General features: G+C 42.4%; 1 protein-coding gene across 3 annotated transcripts; it reads left to right on the forward strand.

Moving 5' to 3' along the window:
- The first annotated feature begins 288 nt into the window (after positions 1–288).
- HNRNPA1 (heterogeneous nuclear ribonucleoprotein A1) lies at positions 289–6,664 on the forward strand. 3 transcript variants are annotated; one of them, XR_007135828.1, is made up of 12 exons: positions 289–445; positions 991–1,107; positions 1,401–1,547; positions 1,683–1,893; positions 1,985–2,077; positions 2,163–2,255; positions 2,365–2,439; positions 2,715–2,873; positions 3,386–3,541; positions 3,784–3,852; positions 6,254–6,328; positions 6,517–6,664. XR_007135828.1 is itself a non-coding variant. In XM_047786808.1 (11 exons), the coding sequence occupies exons 1-10, from the start codon at positions 431–433 to the stop codon at positions 3,837–3,839; spliced, it is 1,122 nt and encodes a 373-aa protein (XP_047642764.1). In that variant the 5' UTR covers positions 289–430; the 3' UTR covers positions 3,840–3,852; positions 4,090–4,801. The 3 variants fall into 3 exon arrangements, 2 of the variants coding, with proteins under 2 accessions (XP_047642764.1, XP_047642765.1); XM_047786808.1 differs by lacking the exons at positions 6,254–6,328; positions 6,517–6,664 and adding an exon at positions 4,090–4,801; XM_047786809.1 differs by lacking the exons at positions 2,715–2,873; positions 6,254–6,328; positions 6,517–6,664 and adding an exon at positions 4,090–4,801.
- The last annotated feature ends 2,279 nt before the right edge of the window (positions 6,665–8,943 follow it).

The following is an 8,943-nucleotide window of genomic DNA, read 5'->3' on the forward strand; positions in this document are numbered from 1 at the left end:
CTAGCTACTTTTTTGATACATAGTATTAAAAATGCTTTGACACAGGCGTTGACTATTCCGGACATAGCTAATTAAAAAGTTATCTCAATACCCTAAATAATTCAAATATGAATCATTGGTTGACCAGCCAGTCTAGTTAAGAATAATATTACTTAGGAACCAATGGACCGGGAGGGGTTGAGACTGCGTAGAACGCCCAAACGGATGACGTTACACAGCAACGCATACGAGAGACCAATAGTGGGGGAAAGCTATGTCAAATATCCAATCAGAGCTACTCAGGGGCGGAGTCTACCAATGCCGAACGCGCGGAGGCGGGATAAAAGAGCGAGGCCGAAGGTAGGCTGGCGGACTCGTTCGTTAGATTACTCCTTTCTGCCCCTGGACGCCGCCGAGTAAGCATCGTTATAACCTCCTCCCCACTACCGTCATGTCTAAGTCAGAGGTGAGTGAGACTCTTTTTTCAGCTGCGTTTTCTTCTTCGCCGCTTCCTGAGTTTGGTAGGGTGCGGTCTGGTTTGGCTGCTTGGCACCAGCCTTTTCGGCAGTTCTTCGGTCGCTGCCGGGGCCTACCCCTCCCTGAGTTCAGGTCGCCATTTTGTCCTCGTCGCCATGAGGCTGCCGTCCTGCAACCCTTGGTTATCACGCTGCTCTCGTTCTTCTTGCAATGCTCGTGGACACATTCGGTCTGTTTTTCATCCTTGTCCTAGTGGACGACTTTCTTAAAGAGTAACTGTAGTCCAATTTTGGCGATGCACGCCCTCCCAGTCCTTTTGTTGCGCGTGCGTCGTAGAGAGAGTAAGGGGCGCATGCGCTCGCCGCTTCCCAGCCCCCAACATACCGCCTCCCCAGATGGGGAGAAGCACGTGGCTTACAGCGACCCGAGGGAACAATAAAAGCTTCGTACGTTGCTACCTGGTGTTGCTTCTTGTAGCGGGGAGCTTTTTTGCGTTATAGCCCTATTTAACGCTTTTTTTGCCCCTACTTCTAGTCTCCCAAAGAGCCCGAACAGCTGCGGAAGCTCTTCATCGGAGGTTTGAGCTTTGAAACAACCGATGAGAGTCTGAGGAGCCATTTTGAGCAATGGGGAACGCTCACAGACTGTGTGGTAAGACTTGGAAGAGACAAAAGGCCTTAGAGCTAGTTGTTTTTCTTGGCTTATCTCGCTGTCGTTGCTGTTTGAATGCTTATGAAGATTCCTATTGACTTTATAGTTTACTTGACAAAGGAAGGTGTGGCTTCTTAGCCGAAAAGCTCCCAATTGTTAGGTTTAAGGGGTGGGGGCGGTGGTTATTGAAGAGCTCCGTTTAGAGGGTTGGTAGAAAGTTTTGCATTGCCTTAGTCAAGGTAGAAAAGGCTGTAACTTCTGGGGTCTTACCATGTGCTAAATAAACGTTAAAGGTAATGAGGGACCCAAACACCAAGCGCTCCAGAGGTTTCGGGTTTGTCACGTATGCCACTGTGGAGGAGGTGGATGCAGCCATGAATGCAAGGCCGCACAAGGTGGATGGAAGAGTTGTGGAACCAAAGAGGGCCGTCTCAAGAGAAGTAAGTGATGTTTTTCTTCTTGTGTTTCATCGACTGGAAATGTTCGATTAGCAGGATTCATTCACATTAAGGGGATGTAACAGACTTAGTATTAACATGGTCTTAGGATTTGTTAATATTTTTCTCCCCCTTTAGGATTCTCAAAGACCTGGTGCCCACTTAACTGTGAAAAAAATTTTTGTTGGTGGCATTAAAGAAGACACTGAAGAACATCACCTAAGAGATTATTTTGAACAGTATGGGAAAATCGAAGTGATTGAAATCATGACGGACAGGGGCAGTGGCAAAAAGAGAGGTTTTGCTTTTGTAACCTTTGATGACCATGACTCCGTAGACAAGATTGTCAGTAAGTAGCAGGTGGTTGGCATTCGCTAAGAGTTCTGAAATCCATTTGTGTTCTAAACTCTGAGATGGTGTCTTACTTTCAAATTTTTCAGTTCAGAAATACCACACTGTGAATGGCCACAACTGTGAAGTGAGGAAAGCCCTATCCAAGCAAGAGATGGCTAGTGCTTCATCCAGCCAAAGAGGTGAGTTTGTTGCTTAATTAAACCTTAAGCATGATTTTGAATGATTTTAACCGGTACAATTTAACATTAACATTTTTTCCTTCAGGTCGAAGTGGTTCTGGAAACTTTGGTGGTGGTCGTGGAGGTGGTTTTGGTGGAAATGACAACTTTGGTCGTGGGGGAAACTTTAGTGGTCGAGGTATGTATGGTTTTTTATTATTTTAACGTTTCTTAGAATTTAGGCTTAGAAGGGTGTGATTTGTATGCAATCCACATACTTCAAACCTGGCTTTTAAATTCTGTTCCAGGTGGCTTTGGTGGCAGTCGTGGTGGTGGTGGATATGGTGGCAGTGGGGATGGCTATAATGGATTTGGTAATGACGGTAAGTTTTTTTGTTTTTACTGTTAAAATTTTGTGTGTGCGTGTGTGGGTTTTTTTAGTTCGTTTTGTTGTTGGATTTTTTTTGTTTTTTAAGGAACTACAGGTAAAAAGTTTGACTACTTTTAGAATAGGCTGGTAGATACTAAAACTTTAGTGCATGATAAGTTCAAGTTTGACTATTACAGCATGTTGTGAGCCGGCCTTTAGCCATCATGCTTGCACAGAATTTGAATGTTGAATACTTGTGTCTTATTGAGAAGAATTGTATTCTTGTAGGTGGTTATGGAGGAGGCGGCCCTGGTTACTCTGGAGGAAGCAGAGGCTATGGAAGTGGTGGACAGGGTTATGGAAACCAGGGCAGTGGCTATGGCGGGAGTGGCAGCTATGACAGCTATAACAACGGAGGAGGCGGAGGCGGCTTTGGCGGTGGTAGTGGTAGGTATCCAGTGATCCAAGTACTTGGTGCAAATAGCTAGCTTAGCCATATGGGAACTTGATGCTCTCTAGGCATAATGTGTTTTACTGCATGGTACTTTCTTTTAATGGGCTTGCAATGCTACCTCCTCCTAGCTTTAAGCTGGGGCCGCCTCACTCCCAAATAGATTAAGGGGATAGTGGTGCCTACAATTAATCGGGATTAGGTTAGCTTTTATTTAGGCACTTAGTTGATGTATCCAGCATGTGTTTGCAGTGCCCCTGGATGGGTAACAACAGCCTTCGAGGCTAGAGACTATACTACTTGCTCTACCATGGTGAGTCAGGGGTAAATTTCTAGCTACTGGATTATTCAACTGAATGCCTTGCCCAGAAGGAATGAAATATATAATTAAACTTTGAAACAACCAGAGTTTGGGAGAAAGGCAGGTAGATCATGTAATCATTTGCTCTGAACACTAGAATTTATCATTTTCCCAAGTAACAGGTAAAGGCCTCTTTTCTATTCTTAGGAAGCAATTTTGGAGGTGGCGGAAGCTACAATGATTTTGGCAATTACAACAATCAATCTTCAAATTTTGGACCCATGAAAGGAGGAAATTTTGGAGGCAGAAGTTCTGGCCCTTATGGTGGTGGAGGCCAATACTTTGCCAAACCACGAAACCAAGGTATAGTATATATGTGGTATTCGGAGGGTAAATGAGCTTTGATAAAGGGAAACATTTGATCTTTAGGCAATTCTTAGACAGCAAAAAGTTGACAGCTTAAAACTTTGAATTGTAAGCGACTGGTAGCTTGTTGAATTGGGGAAACCATACGGGCCCAAACTTTGTGAATTTATCATCCCAAATATAAAAGCATTACTTATTGTTGGTATTTCTAAAGCTTAAGGGAACAAATTTGTTCCTAGGTGGCTATGGCGGTTCCAGCAGCAGCAGTAGCTATGGCAGTGGCAGAAGGTTTTAATTATTACTGCCAGGTAAGTGAACACCTTTTTGTGCTTTTACTTAACTTTTTTTAAAATTGATAATGAACCCAGTAACCCTAATGTAGCTGAGCAGTGCAACATACTTAACATTAAAATTGCAGTAAAATTGTGGATGTTAAGTTAATATTCAGATCAGCAAAATTTGTGGGAAAGAAAACTTGCTATTGGATTGTAGCCTTGAGTCTTAATATGTTTAGATTAACAACTTTATTCCATATTGTTCAACAGGAAACAAAGCTTAGCAGGAGAGGAGAGCCAGAGAAGTGACAGGGAAGCTACAGGTTACAACAGATTTGTGAACTCAGCCAAGCACAGTGGTGGCAGGGCCTAGCTGCTACAAAGAAGACATGTTTTAGACAATACTCATGTGTATGGGCAAAAAAACTCGAGGACTGTATTTGTGACTAATTGTATAACAGGTTATTTTAGTTTCTGTTCTGTGGAAAGTGTAAAGCATTCCAACAAAGGGTTTTAATGTAGATTTTTTTTTTTTTGCACCCATGCTGTTGATTGCTAAATGTAATAGTCTGATCATGACGCTGAATAAATGTGTCTTTTTTTAAATGTGCTGTGTAAAGTTAGTCTACTCTGAAGCCATTTTGGTAAATTACCCCAACAGTGTGAAGTTAGAATACCTTCAGGGTGATGCCAGGTTCCATTTGAAATTTACAACCTGCTTGGGTGGAGAAGCCCTTGTCTTCAGAAACCTTGGTGTAGTTGAACTGACAGTTAACTGTGTTGTGACCTGGAGTTCACCCTTAAAGGGGCCACCCAAGCAAAGTCATGGAGGTTTTTTTTGGTTATTAATATGATTGTTGGCACATCCTATGCAATATATCTAAATTGAATTATGGTACCAGATAAAGTTATAGACGGGAATGAAGCTTGTGTATCATCCATTATCATGTGTAATCAATAAACGATTTAATACCCTCTTGAATGGAATGGCAACTGTATGGATTTGGGACTGGCAGAGCTTTGGACTTTCCCTACCCGCTACCCCTGATAATGTTGAATGCTTCTATCACAATTCAAGTTCAAAACTCTGCCAGAGAGTAGAAACCAGCTGCTGGTTAATGCCACCCCGTAAATCCACAAATTAGAAGTTTTGGGGAGACCTTTTTAAACTGACCAGTACCAGTAAGAATTTTACGTTTAACACCAAAACAGTCATTAAAGGAAAACTGCAGTTTTTGTTCTGATTGGGTGGGTCTTTATAGAGGTTTATGGATTGACCATACTAGTTAATTATATGGAGATTAAAATTGCAGAAGTGGTGAGGAACTGTATTATGCTTATATTCATGCTGACTGCAGTTTTCCTTTAAATGTGGCACAAGATCACACAACCACCCTAAAATGTTGATTGTGTATAGAAAATGATTTCTAAATCTTTATAAGAGTTTACTTAATATCAAATCATTGTTATTTGTATATAGCTTCCTTTGAGCCCTCCCCTTTGGTGCCCTCAATTTCAGTGCCATTGTACCCAGTAGCCTAGAGATGTTTATCGCTATAGGACTGTATATTCCATTCCATGGGTGTGTGACTTGGAATTTTGGGAGGGGGTGGGTGGGGTTGTGTGGGAGGTGGAGGTGGGTGGGAAATGGAAAACATGGATAATAGTTCCATGGGCTTGATACTACTGGCTGAGTTTGCAATGGCAGGTGGAACCTTAACTATTGAGGGAGTTTGCAGATACCTCAGGATTCGTGACAATGCCTTTAAAGATCCAGGAGAGATGTTCAGCTACTAGGAACTGCTAGCAAGTATAGCGCGAATGGCTCCGAGCTCAGACACTCTACAGCTGAGAGTAGACACTTGTGGTATGTGGAGTACAGATAAGCCAGGGGCAGGCCACGGCACCCTCCATGAAAGCTAGGAGGGAGTGAAGTTTGAGTGACCATCGCAAGGAAGGAGGCAGACCAGAGTAAGGCACACCTGACTCTTAGGACTAGCAGTCAGAACCAGGAGAAAAGGTTTTATTGCTATGCTGGTAGGTAAGAACAGATTTTACTTACATCCATATAGTTCTAAAGTCCAGTTTTCTCTTAAATTGTCCCTAATATGTTGAGCCAAAACTAGTCCAGTTAAGCTGATCTTGGTTTTTCTGGAGATAATTGGCTTTAAATTGACACCCTATTCTTGGTGGCTCCCAATTGAGGGAAGTGAGCACTTTAATCATTTCTGTGATAATTTCTACCCTTTTAATTTGTTTTCTACCTTCTTTTGACCTATTACCTTAAAATAGTGGCTCAAAGTAATGCATTAGAATCTTTCCCCAAAATTGTGGTGGGAGGGTGGGTGGACCATTAATGGGGGTGGGAGGATTTAGCCTGAGATGGAACTTGTCTCAGAGAAAAGCTAGTTCTAAAGGCCCTTTACTTTTCTAGGGAGGAGTCTGCTACTACAGGCTTATCAGCTCTTAAAAAACCAGGAACTCTTCAGTCCAAGCTCATGGCTAAAAGGTAAGTTATAAAGTAACAGTTTAATATTCCCAAATAAAATGGCAAGTTGTGCTTTAGAACCAAAAAAGTAAGAATCTCATCATTTGGTTTATTTGTTCTTAGATTGTGTAGCCAGTAAGAAACTTAGCAACTGGGCTCCCAGTGAGGAGAATGGATGTAATACCTTTTTTTTTTTTTCTTTGTTGCAGGAACATCCTTAAGAGGACATTTCTCTGAGCCACTCACTGTTCACTTCATTTTAACTGCTATGCAGTAATCATTAGCTGCTATGCAGCTGAAATTAATCAATTCAGTTTTGTGAATGGACTTTGGAAAATAAAGACACGTTTAACTTGGTTCCGTTTGTTTTATCTCCATACTATTTGTTAAGTATCTGGTAAACCAGGAGAATTTTTAGCAAAAGTTAAATGCCTTCCCCTCATCCACCCCTTCCAAATGTTCCCTATAGTCAGCTGTACCGGTTTTAATTCAGATGGAGGGAGGATTGGGTTAGAAGTGATTTAAATTTTGCCCTATCAGCATTTGTGGTTTAGTAAAATTAGAAACTGGCTTTCACTGCTGGAGTGAATCTTGGCCAGTTAGAAGTAAGTTGATATTTACTATTGCTTGCTCCTCTTGAATATGTCCTTTTTGTAGTTTGTGGCAAGTGAAAATCATGTAGTAAAGGCCAACGGCTGTTGTTGAATTTGATAATCTCTGCTTACCAGTTCTTGGGGCCGTCATAATGAACAAGCATTTATTAGCTATTTCAGGCTTGAAATGTAGCCAAGAGTAAGTTATACAGTATAGAAGCTTTTTTGTAAAAGGTAGTGAACCTGAAAGTAGCAGTTGAGCTCTTTAAGCAGATAACCATCTTCAAAGGTCATTATTTAGCCTGAATTTCCAGCCTTGCTGAAGAGGATATAGGTTATTATCAGAATTATGAGTAAGAATCTCCATTACTGAAGATTTATCTGTTTCACACAACCATGATTTAGAGGGACAGGACTACTCAGGCTACCAGTTTGCTGAAAAGTAAGTTACATGGTTTAGGTAATGGCAGAGTGGGTTAATGATTGGTGTTACTGTGGAGGCACCGTTTATGGTCCCTGGACCAGTGCAATGGGTTGGCAGGGGTGGGTCCAGCATAGCTGCAGCTCAGAAAACTAATAATGCGGGTGTGGCCAAAAAAAAGCAAATCCCCTGTGTTTTAGGGGAAGAAATAACAAATATAAATGTTAAAATTCTCGACCTGTGGAGATCCCTGGTCACTTCATCTTTTGCCTTAGGTACTGATATATACATGTATATGGGTCTTAACCCACTACAGTCTACCTCCAAGAGGTAACTGTCTTCTGTGCACCCTCAATCTCCAATGCCTGAAACTCAGGTGCCTAGTAAATGTTGAATAAGTGTCTAAATGGAATCTGTGGAGTTCTGTCGTGGCTCAGTAGTTAACGAACCCGACTAGCATCCTCTGGTGCTGGTCGCCGACGCAGTGCATTGCTGTGGCTATGCCATAGGCTGGTAGCTACAGCTCTGATTCGACCCCAAGCCTGGGAACCTCCATGTGCCACAGGACAAATCACCATCTGTGAGCTTGGTTAGAATGAAAAACCCTTTGGTCTAATATCCCTTTTGTGAATAAGCAAATTGAACAACTAATCCCGCTACTACTTGTTCCCTCATTTTCAAGGTTTTATTTTTGGTCTTTTTTTAGCGCCCCACCAGCGGCATATAGAGGTTCCCAGGCTAGGGGTCAAATTGGAGCTGTAGCCAACACCACAGCCACAGCAACGCCAGATCCGAGCTGTCTGCGACCTACACCACAGCTCACAGCAACAACAGATCTCCACTAACCCACTGAGCAAGGCCAGGGATCAAACCTGCGTGCTCTTGGATGCTAGTCAGATTCATTTCCGCTGAGCCATAACGGGGACACCTCCAATTTTTGAGAGCGTGGACAAGTTGGACTGTCCTCAGGTGTATTAGTAGGAAAATTTCATTCCCTAGAGACCATGTTTTTCCCAATCAGTAGACATGAAGATTCCACGTGTTTGATCACCTTTGCTTTTTTGTCTCACAACTGTAGTGACTATCAGAACTTGGAAATAAGTTTACTCTGTTGAATGGAGCTAGTAAAGTTGAATAGAAGTAAAAAACTCCAAAGGTTCCCTTTGTGGCAGGGGGTTAAGGATCCAGTATCATCGCTGCTGTGGTACAGGTTCAATCCCTGGCCCGAGAACTTCTGCATGTCATTGGTGCAGCCGAAAAGAAAAAATACTCCAAAGAGATAATTTACCTAATCTAGTGACTAGGGAAGATGGGGACCCACCCCAGCTCCAAGCAAGGAAATGAATGTATATGAGGCTTGATTGGATTTTGATAAATGAGGCTAAGGATTCCCAAACTTAATCTGTTCTAAGAAAAAATAAAAGGCCTTAGATCTTCAAGAATCTAGAAAAGGTGGGCTTCAAAACAAGGAAAGGGGGAATTCCCATCGTGGCACAGTGGGAATGAATCCGACTAGGAACCATGAGGCTGCAGGTTGAATCCCTGGTCTTGCTCAGTGGGTTAAGGATCTGCCTTTGCTGTGAGCTGTGATGTAGGTTGCAGACGGCTCAGATCTGGCATGG

Source organism: Phacochoerus africanus, chromosome 7 (genome assembly GCF_016906955.1).
Source record: "Phacochoerus africanus isolate WHEZ1 chromosome 7, ROS_Pafr_v1, whole genome shotgun sequence".
Classification (NCBI taxonomy): Eukaryota; Metazoa; Chordata; class Mammalia; order Artiodactyla; family Suidae; genus Phacochoerus; species Phacochoerus africanus.

What these genes read in the sequence shown, in the direction of transcription:
- HNRNPA1 (XM_047786808.1), top strand. An exon ending in GAACGCTCACAGACTGTGTG is followed by an intron (nt 1,108 to 1,400) that starts GTAAGACTTGGA and finishes TAAACGTTAAAG; the next exon opens with GTAATGAGGGACCCAAACAC. An exon ending in GGGAAACTTTAGTGGTCGAG is followed by an intron (nt 2,256 to 2,364) that starts GTATGTATGGTT and finishes ATTCTGTTCCAG; the next exon opens with GTGGCTTTGGTGGCAGTCGT.